The sequence below is a fragment of the Amblyomma maculatum genome, chromosome 5 (genome assembly GCF_055883805.1).
Source record: "Amblyomma maculatum isolate TAMU_Amacu chromosome 5, ASM5588380v1, whole genome shotgun sequence".
Taxonomy (NCBI): Eukaryota; Metazoa; Arthropoda; class Arachnida; order Ixodida; family Ixodidae; genus Amblyomma; species Amblyomma maculatum.
In genome coordinates, this window is record NC_139348.1 from 157,601,119 (window position 1) to 157,627,915 (window position 26,797).

Genomic DNA, 26,797 nt, shown 5'->3' on the forward strand with positions numbered 1-26,797 from the left:
GAAGACAGTAGTTAGGTGCCCAGCAATAAGACAAGAACAAAATATGCTGTGAACCAGTGAAAACTGGCTGATATGAATTTTCTCGTGCAAATAAATCAATATCCAAGCTCATTTTCTGCCTTTAAATGCTTTGAAGCTTGTCATTTCATTATTCTTTGGTATGATCTGGATATAGCAATGATATTTCCTTGGCACTTCAATACTGTTATAAGTGAAGGCTTGACTGTATCGTCATTTTCCAGTGTTTCACAAAAAAGAGTGTCCTATGTCCACATTGAAGCAAAACTGACAATTGAGTGAGTTGGTACAACATAATTGGAAAATAAATAGCGCACACGACACGGGACAAGGAATGGTGTGTGGTGTGGTGTGTTTTCTTCCTTGTCCTGTGTCGTGTGCACTATTTAATTTCCAATATGTCAACATTTATTGCCAACTGTCATGCAGGTTGCATATTTCTTCTGACAGATCAAGAGAATTTTTACACCTAAAAGCAGCAATTAAGGTAAAAAATATGATAATGTGTAAGGTTTTGGATTCATTCTGACCAGACAGGATTATGTAGTTGAGAATGAAATTTGGCCATAAAAGCAACTTTTGCCTTCCCACTGCAACACTATCGTCATGCCTGGCTATCAAACCTGCAACTTTTTCTCTGCAGAAGAATGTCGAAGCCATATTTTCATGGCCAATGAAACTTACATCGAATTAGGACATATTGAACAGGGGAATTCGTGGTATGTGATGGTTATATATCCACAAGCGATTCAGGCTATAGGGGAGTCTGTAGTGAATGGCTCTGTTAATTAAGATAATCTGAGTTGCAGAGCCCGTAGGAGATGTAGACGGGCCACACTTGTCATAAGACTACGGTGCATTTTTGGCTTATCACAAGCCCAGTTTGCCATGTGTTTTGTGGCCTTCTCTGTCTGGTATAAGGTAAGTAGGGATAATCCGACGCCACCTGTCAGTTTTTCCTGACAGAATGCAGCACAGGTATTGAAAAGTTGCTGCCTTTTCTGTCAGAGATTAGAAATGTTTCATTGCACACACACTGCACACAAGAACACAGACAGTGATAAAGAATATTCTCATGTTTGTTTTGTTCTTCGAGTGAATACGATCAGAGTGGCCTTTAAGGAAGTGCATTAAAACAGTAAAGATGGATGCAATAAGAAGAGGAACAATAATGGGAAGCTTGAATGAAGGAAAACACGCACCTGCTGGAGGCAGGTGTCAGAAAGCCCTAAAGTGCATTAGAAGGAAATAAATATCCTTAAGCTTAGGAGTCCACTAAGTCAGGCAGCACCCATATGCCAAGATGATGGCAAATGGATAGGATAATATGCCTTGACAGCTGGGAAATTAGTACTAAAGTTCTACCCCTGCATGCTTCTTGGTTGTGATGTCCCTCTGTGATCGTTGTGTGTGCAACTGTATGTGCACACATTCAGAAACAAACACCCTGCATTAGAAAAGGACCTCTCGCAGCATTGTTACAGCACCATAAGTTCTGCATGAATGACCACAGTTCAAAGAAACATGTAAAGTACTTGGAATTGCACTTTTATTTTCTCCTTATGACATTTGAAACAATATTGGCGATGGCATTTTGATTAAGCACACAAAGTGAAGGAGCATTCTGCAATGTGTTCATTTGGCCGTACCGAGTTTCTATTCAATTTGAGCTTGTCTTTCCACATAAAAAAGTGTGATATGTACAGCATATATTAAAAAAATAATAATGCCTCACCGCCAATCTTCTGACGATTTACACAGCATCGGGAGTGCAGTGGCACTTTTGGTGGTATATAATGCTACCCTCGGCAGAACTGACAAATGGACTAAATGTGGCATGCATAAGAGTATCCGTACACCACTGTACAAATTATAAAACAATGACTGTGCATGAGGCAACAAATAGCAGAATGCCAAGGAGAGGCTCCATTTGGCTACTCTGTCTCCCCTTGGCTCCTGCATATTTTGACAATAAACACTCATGTACAACCATATTTAACATGCAAATACTTTTTTTGCATGTCTATAACACAACATACTTTAAACGCAATCCTTAAATACCTAATTCTATGAAAGGCCTACTAGTTTTCCACAACAGTTGCCAGCACTAACTTTCCACAAAAAAGCATGCAGCCCAGAACAAGGAATAGGCTCATTTCAAACCAGGTATTAAAGACTTTATGCTAAACATTGTGAAGGAAAGACCGGGAAACACGAAGAAAAAATATACCTATACATACACTAAGTTATCTTTACAAATTAGGCTTCCACATTGACTTAGAGGATTGCAGTCACAATAGTGGCATTTACATGGCTGTGGCAAAGCTGGAGCGAAAGTTATTTTGCTTGTGTTGATGCTGCGTAAATGGTAGACTTTGCAAACGGAGGCACACCACGGTTGCCACAGAAGCGGTACAGTGAGGCGAGACCGTGCCTTTTGAAACTGAACAAAAACGTGAGGGTGCATCACAACAGACACTCGGGAATTGAGGAAGCCTCTATGCACGGCAGTAACACATTGCGGTGTCCACTAAGCCTTGTGGCAGAAGTGAGCTTCTGTTGGATCCATGTAAGCGTGTCCACAGTTGGTCCTGGACAAATCAAACTCGGATATATCGAACAACTGCTTGTATCAAACTGTCAAAATATCCCCTAGAAAATCCCATGCAAGAGCATAGCAATGTTGCTCACAATAAGCGAACTCCTGTTCAGAAGAACACCGCGCTTCTGTGAATCGCGCTCACCACGGCTCTCCCCGACCTTGTTTGGTGCATAAAGCCGGGATCAATGTGGCATCGGTAGCCCACTGGCAGCACTAGCACTCTGTAAAACAGTGAAAAAAGCTGGACATGGGCTGTTTTTGAGGGTGGCCTTTGGTCTGGCACGCTTATTTTCAATGTAACACCACTGTCATGCAGGGAAAACGTCATTCAGTGCACCGGATGTCGCGCAGTGGAGCCAGCTTACAATGAACAAACGGTTGTGGCGTCTTTTGCGAGGTGTGCTACACTGCTAAAAGTGACTCAGAAATCAACTGTGCTCTAATTTTGCTTGAGGTATTATTGGGCTTGTAGTGTATCGGTAGCAGAATTAGGCTTCTTACAATCAGTGGCCGTTTCTCCGAAAGCACCGTCCAATATGGCTTTGATGCAAAGAGAGCTAGGCCAAGCCAACACCCAGTGAGCGGTCTGGTGCCAGCATGCCGCCAGCCAGCACGTCGCCACGGAAAGCAGGACCTCTAACATGGATTCACCATATCCACGCTTTTGTGTTACAGATACATTAATATGCTGCCATGTATTCTATTTAGATTTTTTGGGGGGGGCGGGGACTCTATGCCATGTGTAGGGGTTGGACACATGGCCACATTAAGGTTTCAACTGAAAAACACCGATTAAAGGTACTCCGACAGCATTTTAAGAAGTTTGGTTTAAACCGAAAAAGGTCAGTACCTTTTCATGCACACCGCGAACTCTCGATGATGGGAGAAAATTACAACAGTGTTTAATCCAGGGGCATGATGTGAGACAGTGGGATTGTTGGTTTAAGTACAGCGGTTGAGGGTTTTCAGGTATTTTTCATGGCCTCACGAATGGGGAAAGAATGGCAGCTGTGCTTCCCGGCCCTCATAAAGATGTCAAGCGTCCGAGGAGGGGCGCCTGCGGCAAGGCAGGGGCGAAGACCAGCGCAAGTGCTTCTAGGAGATCGCGAAGACCAAAGCCTGCCAGTTTCTTGCCACGTGGCACTTCTCAGACACAAGCCGGGAGAAGAGCATTTGTTTTTTAAGTGATTTGGTTTATGCAAAAATTTGATTGCAATAAGTAATATTTCAGTTACTCCTTTGCCTAATGTGTGAATTTAAGTTTTACATATGCGTTTTGTCATAATGCTAGTTTTCATCATCGCAATAGCATTTTCTTCCAGGAGCTTAGCTGTACATATGACCAACTGTACATTAAATAAAAGTGCATAAAACAATGTGCAAGAAAAAAAAAAAGCCAAAATGAACACTACGTCACTTTGAACTGTACACGGATGCCTCTTATCTCACAGAAAAAAACCCGATATTTCTTCCACAAAAATAATAATATCCGAAAAAAACCGGAAGTTGTGTTTGCAAATAAACAACGAAAAAAGTCAGCCGAATTCTTAGAAAATAAAAACCGAAAACACCAACCCCTAGCCATGAGAGACGCTGTAGTGAAAGGCTCTGGAAATTTCGACCACCTGGGGTTATTAACGTGCACTGACATCACACAGCACACGAGCATCTTTTTTTTCCCCTCCATCGAAAAGTGGCCACGGCAGCCACTTTTCGATCCTGCATCCTTGGGCACGTTAGTCGAGTGCCCTAACCACTGCACCACCACGGTGGGGCTATTTAGAATTACCAAAATATATCAAACTGTTTAGCAACCCCTTTCGACATATCTGAGATTGACTGCATTAAGAACCAACTGTTTTCCTTTCAAGCAATAATAATAAATATGTGGCAATGCTTTTTAGGCTTTGCCTACAAGTATATAACAATTTAAGCTAGATCTTTAAAGCCTGCAAAAATTGCTGTAAGGTTGTGCAATCATAACAAGCTGATTTTAAAGGGAGGACACTGAAGAAATAGGCTTGTAGTGAAAGACTACCACATAACAACAATAAAGGCACTACTTGTACTAAAATCTGAGCTTTTACAAGCAAAAAACGCCAGAAAATAAAACACATATCCAGCCTCATTGGCCAATTTCAAAAGGTGACTGCAGTGCAGTGACACAGTTTTTCCAAGTGCATATCCCCCCCAAAATACTACACTGCCACTGTGCAGCATTTTTGCAGTGCTTTCTGTGTAGGTGTTACAAAAAAATCGAGCAGTGGGAACATTTTAAAACAAGTATTCCCAGAAATAAAAACATCTTTCTGTGGCCAGATTCAATGTCACAACACCACATTGCTATACATCTATATATGCCACAAATGAGAAACAGATCTGAATTTTGCCGAGAACAAGAACTAAGCTGAAGTTTTCCTTTTTCTATCTCTCTCTGTCCCCCCCACCTCCCAAGGCTGCAGTGATTCATGGATTACACATAGTACTTAGTGCAAAACAATATATTACTCCGTGCTGATTCCACACTTGAACTGCACAGAACTTTTACTGACCATTAAAGATCATATATGTTCTTAAATTTACATGCTCAAACCTAGGGTCTTAAAAAAAGATAAAAGCTTTGTGAAAACCTGTTCTCAAAGTTAAACTTTCGCGTGAGGAAGCAATCAACCAAGTGGGACCTGTCTTTCCTTCAAAAGATGCTACCACTAGCGAATATCTTGGCGTACAGCCCCCAGCAGCACCATGAGTTACCACACTGACAATGGACGCCACCTTCTTGGCCTGAAACGATGCTCCTCAGATACCAAAGGCATAGCGCCATCCTCACATGCGCCACTTGATCAGGCAGTAGTTTTTCTTCCCTGAAAGGCAAGAGAGCGGTATAGAGAGCAACGCGAGACACGATGCCGGGAATGAGAAATCTGAGATTACGATGAGTTTTGCTTCAACTGTGAGGTTTCTACACGAAAGCTGCATAACACTGTAATTTGTAATCTAATTTGTAATCACTCATTCAGTCTATCCAAGCACAGCCACATGACTACTCAGTAAATGTAGCTATACAACTACCCAACAGCAATTACTCAGCAATTACTCCTTTATTACAAATCCTGATTACCTCTGGGATTCTCCTAAACATTATAATTATACGAGAGATGTCCAAAGAGCAATGCCTCTCATATTTTTTTTGCTGACCAACTTTTTGGACTGCCAGCTCAGCCTTGTAAGTTGCACTGAACGTTGCATAAGAACCGAAAACATCATGCACATCAGAGAGACCATCACAGATTTATGACTTGCATTCAGCACTGCGTAATCTTCAAAAGATTTATTTATCGAACTAAATTAGGCAATAGCAGGGAACCTTGATTATTATTCGCGCCATTTTTCAGGTTCCAATGAATTCGAAAAATGTTTGCAAATTGTTCCTGTTTCACACACCTCATCGACCTGTGCTGCCACTTACTAGCCCGCAGTAGTAAATGAACCCATGGATCAGCCTTAATTTGTGGTACTTGTAAGAGGCATAGACACTACTTTTCACTCTTATGGCTATCAGAAACACTTGTTCTGACCCAGATTGCCGAAATAACATGGATACTAATAGAATTTGTTTCTTCTGCTGAAAATGACAGTGTCGTCAAAACATAATGTGAAACAAATCAGACACGTCGAAACATTTTTCATCGACAAACGTTCCTGATGACATGGTTGATTTCAATTAAAGCGAGGTAGGTAACAACACTATGTAAAAAGTCAGATATGATAAATCCAGAGAGGCTCAGTACGAGGAATTAACTGTAGTACACTTTCATGTACAAAGGCCATCGCAAGTCTATGAAATGCAAATCTGGCTGTAGAAATAAATCTCCTTTGCAAGCACAAAATGCTGCTAAAGCCTTCAAGGCATACTACTTTGTAGTCCACAGACTCAGAATCAGAGTACATCAGGTAGCGTCAGTATGTAAATCTATGCTTTATCTTTTTTTTTTTTTTTCCTGCTGGAACTGCATTCTACAAACTTGACTGTAGGTATACAACCTTCCATTCCTGTAACTGATTAAAGCAGTTCCACTGTATTGGCAAAACATTAATCGCCACATCTAAAAAGCAAAAAGAAATAATGGAGAGTAGTGCCACGAACAAGGAACTTTTGATACCCAAAATATGTTGCGCTTAACCAACCAGATTATTCGAATTAATGTTGTAGTTCTGTCAACATCGAATCCATTGAAAAGGCTCCCTTTTGCAAGGACTAAAATTTGTGTTCATATAATAAGAGCTGAATGATTTAATAAATGCATACTGGCAGATTCTGGCAGATTCTCCACCATGATTCTCAATGACCAAACAAACACACATTAACATACCACATGGAAAATAATGCAATTAATGCATGGTCATTACATTCTTTAATACAAGAAGAGAAATAGGCTCAGCATAAGACTGTAACAATTGGATAACATCAGATGATGCACTCACCGACGCGTGCCAAGGTGTAGTTGCTGGGCAGCACGTGGACGCCAGGCACTATTGCGTGCCTCGGCGCGCTCACACGACTCTGGTTGATGTACAGCCCACCGGCCGATATGATGCGAACTGCATCTTCTAAGCAATGAGAAAACAAGCATATATTTTTTTTATCAAGACTGAGCTCAGCTTGATACAGTCTAATATTAGTTAAGCCCAAATCAAAGAAGGGATTCACAATTGTTTTTAGGCTACAGGAACCTCATCCTGCTTGACATGCATGTAAAGCACCACAACCCTTCAAACAATGATCAAATTTGATTGTCGTAGATCACCACTAAAAAAATTACTAAATAAAAATTTCAGGGGAGCCCTACGTGCAGCAAGGTGAAAGCCTTTTGGCCGCCCTGCTGCGATCCTTGGAACGCTCGATTCCTCGAGAGAGAGTCGCTAGATAGAGAGGCAAAGACAGACAGACTCTCTCCCTCTCTAGAAAGGGAAGGAGGGGAGAATGAGAGGGGAAAAGAAAGAGTGGAGAGAGACAGACTCTCTCCCTTTCTCATCACTGACTATCATTATGAATCCCATGGATGCATTTTGCACACAGTTTCTGTGGACCCCACTCATAAGCTTTGCTTTCAGCCTAATATAAGTCGACCGCTCAACTCGCATGCCTTGCTCAGTAAAAAGAAAAAAACACCTTCAAATATAAGAGCCAACACTTGATAGCTAGACTTATACACAGCAATATGTGGTAATACAATCGAATCCGGATATATGAAGCTCATACAGTGTCACATTTCACTATTGTTCTATCTCTTTCAAAATACTGTGTAAATGCATAGGAAAGCCTCCAAATACAATAGAACCTCAGTGATACGAATCTCACAAGCTGCGATAAGATTCGTATCATCAAAACGAAAGAAAATAAGCATGCAGAAGCATGGTAAAGGCAGTCGCGCAGATTTGTTTATTCTGAGAAGGTTTATTACGGTCACTCGATCACAGCTCGCTGCACCGCGTGCCTCTGTGGACTTCTGGCGGAACGTACAGCATGACAAGAGATGGTGATGTGCCAGCCGCGTGGCACCGCAGACTGCTCGCGATGTGTACAGCGCGACTAGCCGTCGTGAAGTCTATGACGTGTGGCCCTTGCGTGTCTGCCGCGTCCAAAACGATCACGATGCAGGTGATGTGCGGTCCACCCGTCTCCGTGTACTTTTCGCGGCGCGTAGCTTGACAGGAGATGACATGCGGGCAGCGCGGTGCCGCAAACTGCTTGCGGATCACGATCGTGGAGCCAGCGATGTGCGGTCCGTGCGCGCCTGCCACCGCCAGCTGCTGCGGTTGCGACGTCTGCGGTTTGTGGGCCACGCGCCACTGAAAGTTTATCGCGGTGTGAGCCTAACAGACAATCGTGACGTCGGCGTGGTGCGGATTACGCATCGCCGCAAACTGCTCGTGATGCGTACATACAGTATGGCTGGCGATTGCAGAGTCAACTATGTGTGGGCAGTGCGTAGTTCTCAAGTTTGCGATTGCAGTATGTGTATTCATATCATCCATAGTGGAGCAGGAGTGTTTGTAACATCCGAAATTTTGAATATTGTATGCAATGCACTCTGGCCAGGGAACCTCACGAATTAGTATCATCCTGAAATTCGTAACAACAGGATTCTTATCACCATGATTGTACTGTATACCAAATATCAATTTCATGGGTCGCTCAATATACTGGAAGGCACACTGTACTCCAGAAAGGCACTTGTCCCAACACTCCTCTTTGATCGCTTTACGTGTGCAGAGACAGGTGAGTTGTGTGACCTTGGGTAGCTGCTGGTATCGCTTGCGATTTGAAAGCACGTGACGAGGCAAAGAGGACGGCACTTGAGGACGGTGTTCAGTCCCTTATACTTGCTTTCCATACCACTGTCACATCACTGTGATGTGGCGAAGCTAACCTAACAGACTCAAGCACACCTGCCTGGGCCTCACCTGTTAAACTCGATTTGCAGCCGAAGACATTGTGGAAACTAACAGTACTTTATTTTATTTTTGTTGATTCCATATACAGTGTACAGATACTATCGTTACACATCTCCTGATAGGCTGCGACTAGTTCCAAAGCCCCAGCTGCTCTAACGTAAGTGCAAAAAAGGTTAGGCCGAGTGACGATTTGTGAGCTCTGCGTTGCAAGCACACCACTGCAAGAAACACACCCCTCACGTAGGTGCTATGTATTCATATTTCTTTGTCACAAACAAGCTTGAATATTTCCTTTTTTATATACGTACTGCATTAGTGACATGTTGAACTGTTTTTGGGTTCGATAGTTGGGCTTTCCTATTGACTAGCAACCTAGTTCAGTTGCAAGCAATTACATTACAATCAATACTGAAGCAAATAGAATATAGGAAAAACAAGTATGAGGTATGTATAGGCACAGCTGGTTCGGGAACTCCCCCAAAAAATACTCCAAGGTACCCAGCCGGTGTTTCGGACCCATAACTAGCATTTGGATATGGAACCAAGCATGCGTTTGCTAAATCTGTTTTTGTATTTATGGCACTAATATAAACACACTGGATTGGCTTAGATCTGACCATGAAACCCAGTTAATGAATCCATGATCCAAATTGATGAACCAATTTACTTTTCTGCCCTAAAGAAACAAAAAAACAGAGCAATATAATATTGTGAAAGTGTTAAATGCTCCATTCTCCAGAGAATCAGGAGTCCACATTGCCGGTACCGTAAGCAAAAAATCTCATGCATGCCTCTGGATGGTGACGTGATGACCAGGCACTGGTTGCCGGTACAGGACCACATAGGATGGCCGTTTCGCCCGGTGATGCCAACTAGGGGCTTGTCCTTTGATATGAAAAGGTGAAAGGGAATCCCAGCACTCTAGGACCCTTGGATCCAGAGTAAAATACAGTACCCCTAAGCTATGCAGACATGTTCATAAGGCCAAGTTAAACAGGGTTGCCTTTCACACAATGCGGTGTCTTAGAGTTTTATGCTAAAGAAAATGTGTGAGATAACAAAAGCACAGATTACTGGAATTAGTGACTAAGCAGGAAGCACAGTGCATGTATGCAATGAAGGTCTGCTCTTAAAGGCAGCGCCTAAATGTCCCCCAATTTCTTCACGAGCTACCTTGAGCTTCCAGGACTTGTTGTCTTTCTGCTCTCTGGTAACACTAATACTGAATACCAAGACTGAACCACCCCGCAACTGCAGGAAGGGCTGTTGGCACCTACCCGTGGAGGAGAACAGGCGGGCCTTCATGGCCATGTCCAGTATCGTGGTGCCAGCCTCCGGCACCAGCTCCACAAATGCGGCATCACCAAAAATCAGGTGCAGCTCCTCTTCCCGAAGGCTTTGCAGCGCCTCGCTCGCAGACGTTCCACCGAAAAGCACAGCGCTGGCTCGTTTCGCCAGTTCCAGCCCCCGTTCTGCGGGAGGAAAAAGATGGATTTAAGAGGACAGTGAGGGCAACAGTGCAGCATTTCGTTTTCCTTAGGCAAAAATGCATCATTAGGCACTCTGTGGTTCGGCTGATACTTAGATGGTAGCCAAAGAAGCACTTATTCTTGAGAAAATTGAATTTTATACATGCAACTCTTGTTTCTCTGCCGCTTTATTCCAACCCATGATGTCAAGGAGTCTGTGATCTTTCTAGTCTCAAAGGTCCATGCAAAAATCGGCCTAAATTTAACTGTCGCCTTGAGGGAAACCTTCAGTGTTAGGGACATCTGTACTCTTTTATTATTTAGTTCTCTCCAGTTAAAGTTAGTTTATTTTTCAGCATAAGCTTAAAGATACATGCCAGGTTCAATTTGTTCCCCTGCCGCTTTAAGCAGATATGGTACACTGCAAACAGGTTAACAATGCTTCACTCTTATTCCTTCCAAATATGATGAGCACAATGTGACATGACAAAGCCGTAAAAGACACACACACTAATCAAGTCTAAGCAGTCCAATGCACGACCAAGCAACCAACACACACACTAATCAAGTCTAAGCAGTCCAATGCACGACCAAGCAACCAGAATTAAATTGTGCGTTTGATATTTCACTGCTGGCCTTAAAGTTACAGCACAGCAAACATGCGCAAAATAGGCTACATTTTACTGATAGCAAAAAGATATCTTTCTGATAGTACAGCATTGAACCACTGTCAAGTACTGTGTTCTTAATGCACCAGCACCGAAAGAAAAAAATAAACACAAATTGAATGCAGTTATTTTAAGGTTTAGTCAAGCAAAGCAGCACCCTTACACCTACCACCATGAACGAGAAGCGTAAGGTCCTCAGCAAGCCGCTTTTGCGCTGACCGTTTCTCAGGAGTCCTCTGCAATTTCAAACACACTTAAGTAGTGCAACAGCCCACCTTTGCACTGAGACCCAGGATGCACAAAATAGTCACATATTTGTCCTGTTGCATATCTACAGCTAGCTCCAATATGAAGGGGAACAGTCAATTTGCACAAGGACCAATTTGGTTGCTCTTTCTGCCTTTTTGCGCAGAAGCTGGAAATGCCTTAACTCCTTCCCTACCGTGAGCAAAATGACCTTTTCTGTAGTTTTCAGTAGATATTTTTTTTCTGTAAAAATTATCATGTCTAAAATTTTATGCAATACATGAAAAGAAAGCTAAATAGATTTGATTTTTAGGCATAAACCTTTCAATATGAAGTTGTGAGTTGTAACACACAATATAATTTCCCAAAAGCCAGATTTTAGAAAAAAGTTGAACAAAACTTAATGAAATGCACTTGCAAATGAAATGATAAACATTTTAAAAATTTTCAAGATAAACAAAATGCACAGCATTATATTGGCCACTCTCTATGAAAAAATAAACGTTCAATATTGAATTATGATGTTGCAACGCTGGCAGACAAGGACAAAAGGACGAGGGACACACACAGCTGTCCTTTCGTCCTTGTCTGCCAGCGCTGCGACACCATAATGCTTGACAACCACCACCAACTAGCCTAGCAGCATACCCTACATAAGTTCAATATTGAATAGTTTTCTTGATGCATAATGAGCAATGGACGAGAGGCTCTGCAGAGCGCCATGCCGAAATGAATGCCCAGTTCCCTTCTTGGGCAGAACGCCACTCCCTGTTGGGCGGGAGGAAAGATATTGTGCTCAAATGATGTTGACAGCCTGGGAATGAGATAAATGCACCAACAACACAAACAAAACATTCAGAGCGGTCCCACACGCATGCAAAAGAGGCCAACAAAGTGTGGCTGCCGATGTTACGGGATGGTTTCCATCAACATCGGGGTCAGAACTGAATTCTGACAATAAAGCAGCATCTTAAGAGTTCCTGCTGCTTAGGTCATCGATAAAATCGGTCGCAGACAGTGCGGAATCGTCAGATTTGCGACGTTTCTAAGCGCGCGTTGTCGATGCGGATGCCGCCATTTTTGCATGCGACTCCGACGCTACCGCGAGCAAGCGCGTTCAAAAATAGCCGCCTCGCGAAAAAAAAAACGTAAACAGCATCAAAATCAAATCTTCAGCTATTGCCTACACACTAGATAGTATAGTGTGTCCGTGAGCGATATAGAAGGGTTTAAAATTGGAGCGCAAAGTTATCGTTAGCGGGCTAACGATGCTCAATGGGCATGGTAGGGCAATAGTTAAAAGTACTGTCTACTCAGAAATAAAATTGAAGCTCTCTCTGCCTCTCTCTCTTTCACGTACGCACGCATGCACGCACGTGCTCGCGCACGTGTGCACACACACACACACACACACACACACACACACACACACACACACACACACACACACACACACACACACACACACACACACACACACACACACACACACACACACACACACACACACACACACGTGTGCGCATGGCACATGCAAAACATTTTTAACATTTCATTCTTGTGGGCTAATCACTAGATGAATCTGGACAGCGTAATATGGGAGGGAAATGGTTTTCCATGGTTAAAGACGACCAGACCAATGTTTGCAGTGCACCCCTTTGGAGTATGTGCAAAAATGAAGCTACACAAGCGCTCTTCATTGAATAAATTGTTGACAGTGTGGCGTTTGTCCCGTCTTCTCATTTCATCCGTGTCCATGCTTTGTGCCCCTATATCTTCTCTGAACGTGCACCAATAAGCCCATCTGCAACTACTGCTCCTGCCACAACTGCTTTCAATAAGCGTAGCATGTTGGGCCAGTTGGTGCACGCTAAGGGTTGGGCTAGTTGTCACCCATGATTCGACAGGCCAGCATAAAGAACACAACAGACTGGCCGAAAGGAGGACGACAGGTGCCAGTCTCCTTTCGTCTCGTTTATTGCGTTCTTTGAGCTGGTTCCTCATATTGTGCTATCAAGAGTTAACACAGCATTCCAGGCATTTTAGCAGCAGTCATGCACATCTGAATGACATTATGCAACTTTCATCATCTGACTGTGGCCTCCAACCTAACTTCACAAGAGACTATGGATGCACAGTCCAAATTCCCAAACTGGCTGCATATCAAGCAACTTTACTCTTCAAACTGTATGCAGTTCATGGACTGCAGTTCAGAAAGCAAGTTAGGTTGTTTAGTGGGATGTCATTTGGAGCTCACCATCTGTGTTTCGATGATTGTGTCGAGTTCATGCTGGTTAGCAAAGAGGAAAAGCTTTGCAAACTGCACTGCCTCCGCATCCGTCAGGCGAAGGAAGAACTGGCAAAGAAATAAAAATAAAAAAGAAAGTGGGAACACTTCCTGCTTTTACATTTTTCCTAAACAGTGAAACAACAAACAGTGCGTTCTGACGATGACATGCTGCCAGCATGAGCCAGCAAGCCTAGAACAAACCTAATCACAAAGAGCAATGTCCGTGGAATATTCAGAGAGCTGAAAGCTTGCCTTTTTGATTATTTAAGATCCCCAGCAACACATGAAGAAAATTAAATTCAGAAACATTGTGGTAATTTAGAAGGGAGCAGCACCAAGAGATCTACAACTATGCCTACCTTCTCTGGCACGAAGTGCACTAGAAGCACAAGATGTCTCACTAGAAAATACAACTTTCCAGATGACGCTGCCCTACTACATCATTATAGGACCATTATGACAATGCAGTTTATAAAGTGCAGATCTCAACCAATGCAGAGTCGTAATGGCTATTCAGTTTGGCTGTTGAAAACAAATTGACGGTCTGATTCCTGACTGTAATGGACACACCTTGATAGAGGTCTGGCATGGGTCAGTTATGAGGCTTATTAATGCCTAAAGTGACTCAGACTATGAGGGCCCTAGCTCAGTAGCTGAGCCTCATGACTGCTGAGCAACCAGAATGGGACACACCTTGATAAAGGCAAAACACAAAAACACCTGTGCAGAGCAATTCTTGTGTACAATAAAAGAACCCCACCCTGTTAAAATCTATCTGCTGACCTCTATAAGGGCACACTGTATATCCCAATCATTACTGAAATTTTGTTAAGGATGGCCGGAAGACGTTTAGGCAGCTTAACTAAAGTATGAAATGTTCATGCCATCCTCCTGGAATCATGCGAGATATTAAAATGAATGCAGTCACAGCCTTTTTCTCTTAGAAGCACATGGAACTAGACGTTCAGGTTAATTTTAACATAAATGTTTACTTGCACAAGCTGCATCATGGACCATATGAGACACCTTAGTGAAAGGCCCTAGTTAAACACAACTACTATGTTGCGTTTTTTGCCCTTATAGGCATCGCTTGGCATTTTTCCGGAGGAAAAGCTTTTGCCAATCCGAGTGGTCTATGAAGGCCAAAAGAAAACAATAAGAAATAGGTTTATGACGCGTACCATCAATACTTATTTTTCTTGCAGGCAAGTACAAAATTTCCCTGTGTTAATGCATACAACACTGTGTTGTAAGTATCAGCACAAGCAAGGAAGGTACCTCTCTGCCTTTCTAACGTTTTGGAAAAAATTTTTGTTTTAAGAAGAGAGCCTTGGTGGCCATTATGTGAAAATCAGTCTTTCAGCGTCGTGAATGCTCGATGATACCTTAAAAAGATAGTGTCCTTATTTATTTATCTATTTATTTGAAATACTTTCTGGACCCGAAGCTATTACAGAGTGGAGCCAATGAGCACCGTCAATGGGAGGCCAGGACCGAATGCCAAAAGTGAGCCCAGGACAAAGAATATCGTAATAAATTTAAAAAAACATTTGCAGATATACAATGCAGTCTGAAGGTGCAATGCTTTCGCATTCTCATATGTAGGCAGTCTTAAGTGTCCCTACCAAAATTTTTGTGCCTGTGCTAAGCGAGCAGAGGGCGCTCAATACATAATGTTCTCTTGCGCCCAGTGAGCGCAGTACCTGGTAAAATTCATAAGGGGACGTCTTGCGTGGGTCAAGCCAAACAGCGTTGCCAGCAGACTTGCCATACTTGTCCCCAGTCTCCGCCGTTACTAGTGGAACCAAGATGCCTGCAACAGGATAGCGAGAGAGAGAGTGCTCAGCTCAGGCAAGAGGCAAAGTTTGCTGAAGAAAACAAAGGAAACAGATAAATAAACAAAGGAAATAAGAAAGCAATGAGTTGGAAACCTACACTGAGCAATACTTTTCGGTTGAAAAGATGATCAGTTCTTCAAACGCATTAGTGCATTTGTGCAAGCAGCTACAGAATATATATATATTTGCTTATAGGTCATGCGTTGTTGTGCTGAGCAGGTACGACAAAACATACCAATTTGCCTTGTAACTGAGGGTAACTAAAAAAAAATGCAAGAACCAAATACAGTGGAGACTACTTACAACTAAAACATTTATAGCGTGCGACTGGATATAACGCAGTTTTTGCCAGCCACTGGTCTAACTCCCATAGGAATCTATGTAACCTCATACCACTTATTGTGCAGTCGCGTGAAGCAAAATACCGGTTATAGTGCGGTCTTAAAATGCGATCGGTGACATTGCGGAACAGCAAGCGCGGTACCAAGCTTCCCTGTGTGGCACATCACATCGCACCACATGTTTAGGGCACAACACAAATGCACGCTACATGTGACACGACTTCAGAAGTTAGCGCAACCACCTTCATGGAACCGGACATGTGCTAACAAGCACATACGCAGTTCCGCAATGATGGGCACTAAGTTTCACTGTCACACTGCGTGCAGTATGCTAAGACTAATATAAGCGTGCAGTGGACTTAGTGCGTTGCTTTTCATTCACTGGTTAATAAGGTGCTTTTAAAAATGACGCTACCGATCTAGTGTGTATTTTGAGCTGAAAAAATGTCTTGGTTATAGTGAGATTCTGTTAAAAAAAGCAAACTGCGTTGCCACTCAGGTTAAGTAGTTTTACAGTGTAACAGCGACCTGGAGTAGAGCCCCAGATCTCCAAACGAGCACAAACACAATAACAACCTTGGCCAATAAGTTTTATCTGTTTGTAGTCCTAAACATCCCAAAGTGACACAGGCTATGAGTGAGTCATAGCGGAAGGCTCAAGAAATTTCGACCACCTCCTGGGGTTCTTTAGTGAGCACTGACATTGCATAGCACATGGACGCCTTGCTTTTCATCTCCATTGAAAAGCAGTGGCCACGACTGGGATTTGATCCCGCATCATTGGGTTCAGCAGTGGAGGGCTGTAACCACTGAGCTTTGCGGCTAGGGCTGGCTAATAAAGACTCAGAGTTTAAATCCATAGCACCTAAAATTTGCAATTAGACTTGAGGAGCAAGAAAGTCTGCTCTAGCACACCGGGTGGAATAGTACGCCATCAGTTCTGCTTGAAGGCGAAAAGCTCTGCTGTTACATCATGACCGACGTCTCTGACTCTGCAGAGAGTGCATGAAACATAAACAGTCCTTTCAAATTTTTTGGTACATAATAAAAGACTGAAAGAAAGTTGTTGCATTCGTGCCCATACAAATTTGAAAGCAGTTGCAATCAAGTTTTGGAGAAAACAGTCGAAGGATCATTCAATAGGCAACTATGCGAAAATGACCAGCTTGCTGTAAGCTGGCATGCATCCCTGTTTGTACAAGAAACAACTAGCTTTCAACTCAAATTTTAAATAAAGTCTTGGGTTGACTTCTGAAGTAGAGTTGGAAGGAGGAGGCCATCAGAGGAAGTTAAATGCATGTCATGTACAAATGACGAACTCTCACCGTATCCAACATCGGACCTTATCCTTCGAATGAGGTCGTGCCCTGAATCAATGTTACCAAGTTGGTCGCCACCGCCAATCTGAAAGGCGAACAGCATTCCTTGTCACTGGCCAAAACCTGGCAAAACTCAGCTGCATTACACACTGCAAAAGCAATATAGGTGAGTTTGTCTTAGATTCTTTTGAAGCAGTGCTAAAGGAAACAGACATACAGAAAAAAAACACGCAAATGGAACTGACCAGTACCACATATGTGTCCTTTTTTTTTAATCTGTCTGTGCCCCCCACTGCTGCTCCTAAAAATAAAATAAAAGATGTTTTAGCGTGGGTACTGTTGGCACTGAAAGTATAATTCAAATGTACAAATATTTCAGAGGTCCTCAAACTGGGTTCTTTAGAACCATTTAATTCCTTGCACCGGCTTTTTGGTCTCCCTTAAAACATATAGGTAAATTCATGCATGTTTCAGCCCCCCGTTTTCCCTTTTCCACACATTTTGGTACTGCACGTGTTGCTATACACTGAGCAGATTGCTCTGGTCGGAAGTCAGTTGTCATAACTAAATTTGGGGATGCTTTCTGAATGGTCATATGCCAAAGATGACAGGCTATTCATTCAATGACCTCCGCTTTGAATGCTTAACAACCACGGGGACAGCTCTGCTTGACTCAATCCGGCACTGGAAACTCGCAAATGGCACTGCTTACTGTCGGTTGCTCTAATGACAGTTCTGAGCGTGACTCAAATGATGGTTACCTGGAAACGGCACTTGTACTGGTCATAGAGGTGTAGCCAGTCATACGCCTGGAATACTTGGTACGAAAACTCGGCAAAGCTGATTCCCTCGCTAGAGTTTAGCCGTTGTTGCACACTAAAAAAAAAAAAGCAAGAAGGAATAACATAAAAGCTGAAATCAAGAGGCAAAAGCAGTCACAAATTGATGATTGGATGTAACTGCGACCGAGGTGAATGGGCTGGCAAATGCACTCACTTTAGCTCATTTGCATAAAAGTTAATATATTACACATAAACAGCACAGTACAAAGCTGTCTCAGCTTCAGTTAAACAGTCCTGGCACTTAATTCTTGTAAGCCTTATTAAGTGCATGCAAATGAAAGTGCACGCAAGTTTGTATCGAAGTCCATTTACATTACTCAAAGACAACATCCATCAAAGGCTTACTGGGTCTACAGAAGCCAGTAATGCTGAAACAGTTAGGTTTCACAAGTCGAAGGTTCTAGGACATCATTTAATTGAGAACCAACTGTAAGGTATTAAAGCATATACATACTGTTACGTACATGTTGATAGGAATGGTCTAAGCTTTCGATGCATGGAAAAATTCAGCTTTTGAACTTGGCCCTGTGTTCACAAGTAATTAAGACTGCCAAAAAAAAAAACCAACTGGGTACACTTTTAAATATAAACAGCAAAGAAGTTAGTACAACCCTGGCAAGAGAGGATCTGTGTATATATTGACTGTTATGGTACAGCTATACAATAGTATATGAAAAAGTTGCATTCAAAAACTATTTCCCAGGATTTGTCCAAATTTTAGTTATGAAAAGAGGTTTTTAAATGCTTCCTATGACTAAGACTCCCCCTCATCATGTGGTCAGCATGATACCACAGGAAGGCATGACTGTGTATTTTTGGTATCCAAGTGGTGATATGGCAATAGCTCTCTGGTTATGGAAAATACCACTCACAGTATGGGAAAGAAGGTTGAATACTGAAAGGATGTTTTCATGTATCCAACAAAGCAGGACACATCGAGTATACATGTCTGTCTGTTGCGATATCTGTCTGGCGAGATCACTGTTACGTGGAAGACAAATGCAATGAAAATTAATTTTATTTAAATCAGCAAGTCTTTCCTTTCTGCTGCTGACATCTGAATTACGCTTCAGGCTAGAAAGCCCATATACTGCAATCAGTTGGAGGAGAGCAATGAAGGTGGTAAAATGACCTGCCTGGTCCTTGACATCATCTTGCCAAGCCTGAAATTCCGGCCAATGGTGCTGAGAAAGCCGACGACATCATGACCAAGATACCAATCCGAGTTTCGAACTATCCTGCACAAGCAACAAGCAGCAAGCTTCCAACAATTCATCTAATACAACAAAGCACTTTCTTGAAAGAGAAATAAAAACAGAAAATAGAAGTTGCAGTGTAAGACAAAATTACAGGCTGAGCGTGAAAAAGACAGAAAACTAGTCTTTATCACAAAACACTTTTTCTACAGCAAGGAAGCAACAGGACAATATAAATTTGTAGTTGGCTCTTTAGTACTCATCTGCAAGAGTCCATCCAATTTCAGAGAGAATATTTTTAGGAACAGCCTTATCAATACTTCGTAGGTCCTTGCTTAAAACAGTAAAGAGGTTAAACACTGACTAAAAGGTCTTATGATATTATATTCGAAATGAAAAAGGTTTTGCCTAATCTTGTGATAATGACTGAGGATTTAGTATGTAAGAAGCAAGGATTTACAACTTTAAATTTGCATACAAAATTGCATGAAACAAAATGAAGTTTCGCCTTGCCACGAAATTCTGCTTTTATTGGTGCATCCTAACCCATGACCATGTTTCAGTAAAATGTCACTGATTTGTTTTAGGTGCACAACATTTTTTTTTTCCTCTTTTCGGAGTGTTCGTCACAGTTTATAAACTCAGTATGCCCTTCGATAAAAGAATCTCCTTTGTACTTCTGTTGCTAGATGACATTACAGCATTTATGTTTCTTGGATGGAGAGGCAATCACAGTCCATTAAATCTCTCCCTGATGAGGCATACATCACTGCGCCGCAACAGCTTGAAGTATGAAAAATGAAATGGGCACTATTGCCCATCAGAAGTGCCCAACTAACTGTCTGGCGGATGACATTTACTCTAACTTTTGGTACATCCTTTCTGTCACTGTGTAACTGCTGTCACACTCACTGATAAAGGTTTTTAGCGTTGGGGTGCATAAAAACGGGCAGATGCACTGATAAGACAATTTTTTGTAAAAATTCTCTGCAGTTTCTAAAGAAACCCTTGAGCACCTTATGGCGAGTTCTACTGGTCAATTGGAGCTGGGCGCCAACATAGCAACAGAGCAACCTAAACTCTTATAGAATCAGCCTTGGTCTAACAGTGAAACATGCTGAACCGATTCTGGAAATTGAGGTGACATTTAGGGGTAAAAAAATACTGCTACTATTGATAAATAGGTGAGGGCGTAGCACTCTGCAACTTGTGCCCGCTTACTGTCAATGCTGTAGAGATTGTTTGATTGTTTTATACATGCCCCCAAAAATGGCAACGTCCAGCTTCCCCTGCTGACGTTTCAGAAACCACTAGAAACAGCCAAAAAATCCCACAATCTCCGAAAGTGACAACATCGCCAACTAGAAGTTCCAGCGAGATCTGACCCTGATAGGCAGATCAAGCTTAGAGCACTCTGCTGTGAAAGGAGTTGCTGCAAACGACTAGTATCAGAATACATGCAATCTACATAGATTGACCAGTGGATTTGAAATTGCATGAAAACAAACATTAAGATGTGATTTATCTCTTGTTACATTTTAACAAAGGACACCTGAACAAACAAACCCTGAGCATGATTTCGATATGCACTTCTAGTTTCTGTGTGTAACACAGTATTCAAGCCAAAAAATAAATTTTTTAATACTCTACTTTTTTCTTTAAATTCGATTCTTAACTAAAGTATTTTTCCCAATACGATCACAGGCCTGGACTCCATGAATAAAGCACATCATACTTAGAGGACAAAACTGTGGACAAAACTTTCTGTGCCCTAAGCAAAGCTTGCCTCAAGAAGTGCCACAGCTCACCTTAGAGGACTCAGGGTCTTTTCTGGTTTGCTTGGTTTCCAGAAGTGGGCTGCGTGGTTCTCGAAAACTGTCTCCAGGTTGTAACGGAGCCCTGCAACATTCTTCTCGATGACGTCTCCAGCCAGTTTGTCACGCTCGGTGAGCCGACCGCTGGGATCGCCGATCTGGGCTGTGGAATCACCAATCTGAAAGAAAATGGTGCAGCAGAAGATGCAGTGAGAATGCGGGACAACTTTCTTCCTTCAATCTTCCTATATACCGTAATATCCCAAGTCACTGCCCACCCTTCTGCCACCCGAGATTCATAAAAAAAATGGGGGTAGGCCATCCCTTAGGCCCCAAATGAAGACAACTCAAAAAAGGTAGAAAATATACATTTTTGTTTGCATTTAGTGTGGCTTGGCAAAAGATATGCCTAACTTCATTCATGGGATGCTATCTTGCTCTCAAGACTCATAAATGACTGAGTGATACTATAACGTCAGGTAAGACCGCCAGTATATACATAATGTTCAATCAAGGAATACACAAAAAAGTCTACTGAAATGCTACCACGCTCTACCTGGCAACTTAATTTGCCCCTTGTTATTCACTGCCTGTTTTGAAGGACACACATAACGTCAATGACTGATAAGGAGCAGTATTCTTCCACCTATAGCATACAGAGAAGATTGGCTAGCTTCCCCTTCAAACACCAGTGACTAAGCTGGTAAAGAAGTAATATTTGCTTTGGCAACTTTTCACATCATTCCAGAGTTGTAACAGAATTATTCTGTCTGAACAATGTCAGTTTGCCACAATCTTATCATGCTAGGTAAATAGGTGAATAGCTTACAAACATGACAGCAGGGTATCAAAATATGTCACAGAAAAAAAAAAAAAAAAAAAAAAAGGCACCTTTTCCTATTGCACAAAATGGTACCAAATTCAAAGCTCATAGCATTACAGGTCACAACTGTAAACTACAACAAAGCCCGCAGTTCTTAACAGAGAAACACTAAACGCTTTCTTTTACCCCAAAAGAAGAACAGAAATATGTGATTATGACTTTCAGTTCTCCCAAATACTGTACAATATTTTTTTTCTGTACTGTACACTAATGCACTACCATTAAACAAGTCTTACACTGCAATTCATTTCACTTGTGTTCCCAGCAGATTTCCGACAGCATGCTACTCCTTATGCAAGCAGCAGCCACATTGCACTTTGTCTCTCTTTAAAGCAGTCTCAAACCTTATAGGAATCTTTCATTATCAGTTTTAATTGGAATGAAGATATCTGCTCTTGTTGCCAGAATGCTTTACTTGTAGAGCACAAATGATGTGAAATTATTAACCTATAGTATTTCCATTTCAAATTTAGGACTGAACTAACTAGTGGAACAACACAAACAATTGAATGCTGCGAAAGTGCAAGCTATGAAGAAGGTACATAATGTTATGCATGAAGACCACACGAGTCATCCCCAAAGCATGCACGAATAGTTAGTGCTCACCACAGCGATCACGTCATGGCCCATTCTCTGCATATGTAGCATGAGCACGATGGCTAGTAGATTTCCAACGTGCAGGGAGTCAGCCGTAGGGTCGAAGCCGCAGTAGATGCATTGCTTTGAGGCCAGCAGGTCAGCCACCTTCTCACTGCAGACCAGAAAATTTGTTTTCTCATGAAAAAAGAAAATGCATCAGATCAAACGCTTCGTTCTGGAGCGTCAATAATAAAAATGACAACAGAGCGTGCAGAACAAAAAGCTTTTCACAGAAAAGCATAGCATGGATTGGTGGCCCCTGCGAGTAACTAATGATGAAACATTTATTAGTAAAATTAGGACGTGAACTACAAAAAAGAATTAGTCACATAGTAAAAAAAAAAGAAAAAGTCACAAAGCGTGATGCGACAAATCTGTGTGAGTAGCACTGTTTGTACAGTCATAGACAGAAAATGTCCGGAATCGGAATTTTTAGAAAAACATTATTTCTGGGTTACCTTACTAGGAGGTGAAATGAAGTACGCATGACTTCTGGTGCTTCAATAGATTTCATAGATTTGCCTAGTCCAATCCTACAGAAATTATTTTTTTTCCAAGAATCCACATCTCGCGAACTTTTCTCCATGGCTGTACATTCTTGTTTGCACCAATGGGTTTCAACTGTGGCTTAGAATTTGCTTTCGATGTGAGCCCCTGATGGGCACTGCTACCAGAGCTTTTGGATCATACCAGTTGCGAAACTCTATTTCAAAACGTAACTAGTTTTTGTAAGCATTTTTCGGGTTCCTATAAATTGCTGCGCCACCTAGAAGCGGTCAATCGAAGCTTTCTGCTATTGCCGTCATTGCCCTCTGGAAATTACTTTTTTCTTCTTCTTTTTCAACTTAATTACCCCTATGGCTGTTCTAAGAAATTTCGCTACTGCAACTCTTGAACATATTTCATTTTCCCGATGATTGCGCATTTGTAAGTTTGAAATTTAGAGACAGTTTACTTTAGTGGCCACGGGCACCGCCACTATTTGTGTACACCCAAATTTTGACCAATCAAAACCGCCGATTTTTTTATCCATGGGCCCTATGGAAGTTTCGAAACTGGTAGTATTGAAGAGCTCTGATTGCTACTTGAGCGTCGAGGTGGATGATTGGGTGAAGACTTCTGCCAGGTGGGGGTAAGTGCAAGGTGGATTGTGTGGGTGGGCTGTAATTAGAGGTCTTTTGGAGGATTAGTCTGGCGGTGCTGGGTCGAGCCTAGAATGCAGTTCTACTGGTGGGCACACAGAAGGTGTAGGCTTATCCCACACACTCAGGGAGTTTTTTCCAAAGGAAGACTTCTCTGCTAACTAAGTAATATCAGCTCCTGGAGAAAAGATACTACACGCTAGGCCCATTAAGAATTCCAAGATACAGTATTCACACCTTCCAGGTCAAAACCAACTATGGTAGTATTCTGTATTTCTAAAATAAGACTTTCTTGTATGGCTGCTTATGTTTCCTCATCTTCACTTCATTTGTGAAGAACATCTGATGCGTGCACATTAAAAAAAAAGCAGGGAGACAGTATGCTATCTTTGACAAGCACATTGCAATAAAAAATGGAAAACCTATATACAGCCTACATAAGCTAATGCGTCTTATGAAAAAGGTACGCCTGTATGCTTGTAGTAGACTGCATCAGGAAGAATTGAAACATGTTCATAAAATTTGTACTTTATAATATTTTCTTTCAAAATGGTGTTGCAAGTAAAATGCAATAAAGGTATGGCTCGAAGCAAAGTTTCCGTGTCAATCGACTAATCTGCTAAAGGGTTGCAAGTTCATCAGAATATTCTTGTTCATCAAGAATGCCTGCTTGGCCTCTGTGGAATAATGTGTTACGACACGTTCATGCTAGAATTTGTTTCAAGGGAACACTCCTGAAAAATGCAACTCCTGGCATAAGTCCCACTTTAGGGGTAGAAATATGTCAGTTTTGCTCATGGACAACGATTAATGCCACGAAGGCTAAGCATGCACAATATCAAATATTGCACCTTGCATGAAAAACAAGAAAAGTTGCCATTTGCAGTGGGTTGAGATTTTCCCAAAGCACCATTTTTGTTTGGTATAATTGTAACTTCACCTGGCTTCAAAAGTCGTAGTTCATAAAATTATTTTCCTTCTCTATGGAATGTAGAAGCAGAGACACTAACTTTTCAGGTGGGAACACTTCTTGGATGATCGTTCGTTGGAGGAGCTGTTTTAACGCTTCTTTGCTGCTGCTGTAGCTTCTTTGACGATAAGCTGGAAGATGACGCCTGAAAAACCTAGGAGTAAGAACAATAATTTTACTCAGTGTACGGTTTTCTCCCCTAGTGATTATGACTACAGCTCTTAATTACCAAATTCCATCCAAAACATTACACCAAATGCAATCCCTCAAATACAAAAGAAACGGTCTCATTGCGTGTGCCAAAAACTAGGATTCAGAAAAATCAGTGCAGTCAGTGTGTGATTTTCTTCCTTAGTGATTATGACCACAGATCTTAACTGCCAGATTTCACCCAAACGTTACACTAAATACATAATTTAAAAATACAAAGCTCTCGTTACGTGTGTTCCCCCCCCCCCTCCACACACACACACACACACACACGCACGCACGCACGCACGCACGCACACACACACACACACACACACACACACACACACACACACACACACACACACACACACACACACACACACACACACACACACACACACACACACACACACACACACACACACACACACACACACACACACACACACACACACACACACACACACACACACACACACACACACACACACACACACACACACACACACGCCGGGGTGGCGCAGTGGTTACGGCGCTCGACTACTGTTCCCAAGAACGCGGGATCGAATCCCGGCCTCGGCGGCCGCTTTTCGGTGGAGCCGAAAAGCAAGGCGTCCGTGTGCTGTGCGTTGTCAGTGCAAGTTAAAGTTAAAGAAAAGGTGGTCGAAGTCCTCCACTATGGCGTCTCTTATAGCCTGATGGCGATTTCCACTGGTCGCTACGGAGCACGTTTTCTTGCTCCGGGACGACGATTTCGATTTCCACTGGTCGATCAAGATAGGTTGCGCGTATTCCGCTGGTCGTTTGGGGCAGCTCGGGACGCTCCAGCTCGATCCGCCGACCGAAGTCGGATCTCGCCGGAAGTCCTAGTCGCTGACGCGGTCACTTCCGGATGCTGCTGGATTCTTTTGGCTGTTTTTGACCGTTTCAGCGACATCGGCAGTGGACGCTGGATGTCACCGTTTTTTGCGCGAATATGTCGAAGTGCGTCTATCGAAAAACGTCTGCAGCGTTAAAAAAATGAGAAAGCAAGTTGTTGAGGGCCGCACTCCTGCCTATTTATCTACCGCAAACATTTTGGCGCTGGGATGCGGCTACAACTTTCGAAACCGGCTCAGCTTTACTTCCGCCGCGCGCTCTACACGTTCCGCTGGTCGACCAAGGCTGATTCGCCCTGTAGCGCTCTAGGTCGGCTCGGGCGCCCTGCTCCGATCGACCAGTGGAAATCGCCATGAGTTTTGGGACGTTACCCCCCCCCCCCCCCCCCCCCCCACACACACACACACACACACCATGCTCACCGTTCCGAAAACTATGTCCGAAATTAGCTCGTCTGCTGCTCGCGCAAGCTAGTCAAGTCCGAATCGCTTTCCAATATTTGTCAGAGGAAAGGAAATAGGTTCCCTCTTGCCAATGAGCCTTCTCGAAACCAGAAAAAAGAAAGGATACGTCGTCTGCCCATTTGCAAAACACCTCCGCACGCAATACAATGAATTGACTACCAAGAGAAGCACTCTCAACCTTAGCGAGCGAGGTGTTTGGCGGACATGACAGCCAGCGCATGCATTACCTGGCTGCTTGCCTGACCGCTATTTGATACAGCACAAAAGATCGTACTACCAAGAGAAGCACTCTCAACCTTAGCGAGCGAGGTGTTTGGCGGACATGACAGCCAGCGTATGCATTACCTGGCTGCTTGCCTGACCGCTATTTGATACAGCACAAAAGATCGTAAGCTCACCGCGACGTCTGCAGAAAAGAAGCAAGATGTTTGGGGGAAAACATGAAAGTTAAGATGGATAACTTTTAAGCACACCGAACTTGTTCCCGCAAACCACGCCGGTTTTGTTATGCACAGTGTTGACAGAC

General features: G+C 42.6%; 1 protein-coding gene across 2 annotated transcripts; it reads right to left on the minus strand.

Moving 5' to 3' along the window:
• Positions 1–1,524: 1,524 nt before the first annotated feature.
• On the minus strand, positions 1,525–26,797 carry TyrRS-m (Tyrosine--tRNA ligase, mitochondrial). Of its 2 annotated transcripts, XR_014707701.1 has the most exons (14): positions 26,670–26,797; positions 24,777–24,890; positions 22,592–22,736; positions 21,097–21,281; positions 19,229–19,330; positions 18,012–18,126; positions 17,257–17,335; positions 15,456–15,565; positions 13,720–13,818; positions 11,386–11,452; positions 10,357–10,551; positions 7,106–7,231; positions 2,710–5,484; positions 1,525–2,609 (listed from the first exon to the last, which is right to left on the minus strand). XR_014707701.1 is itself a non-coding variant. In XM_084604830.1 (13 exons), the coding sequence occupies exons 1-13, from the start codon at positions 26,711–26,713 to the stop codon at positions 5,447–5,449; spliced, it is 1,419 nt and encodes a 472-aa protein (XP_084460956.1). In that variant the 5' UTR covers positions 26,714–26,797; the 3' UTR covers positions 1,525–5,446. The 2 variants fall into 2 exon arrangements, 1 of the variants encoding a protein (XP_084460956.1); XM_084604830.1 differs by having other exon boundaries at positions 1,525–5,484.

What these genes read in the sequence shown, in the direction of transcription:
- TyrRS-m (XM_084604830.1), bottom strand. Translation starts at nt 26,713, where the DNA reads ATGTTTTCCCCCAAACATCTTGCTTCTTTTCTGCAGACGTCGCG. An exon ending in CAATCATCGAAACACAGATG is followed by an intron (nt 11,453 to 13,719) that starts GTGAGCTCCAAA and finishes TTGAAATTGCAG; the next exon opens with AGGACTCCTGAGAAACGGTC. An exon ending in CTACACCTTGGCACGCGTCG is followed by an intron (nt 5,485 to 7,105) that starts GTGAGTGCATCA and finishes CTTGCCTTTCAG; the next exon opens with GGAAGAAAAACTACTGCCTG.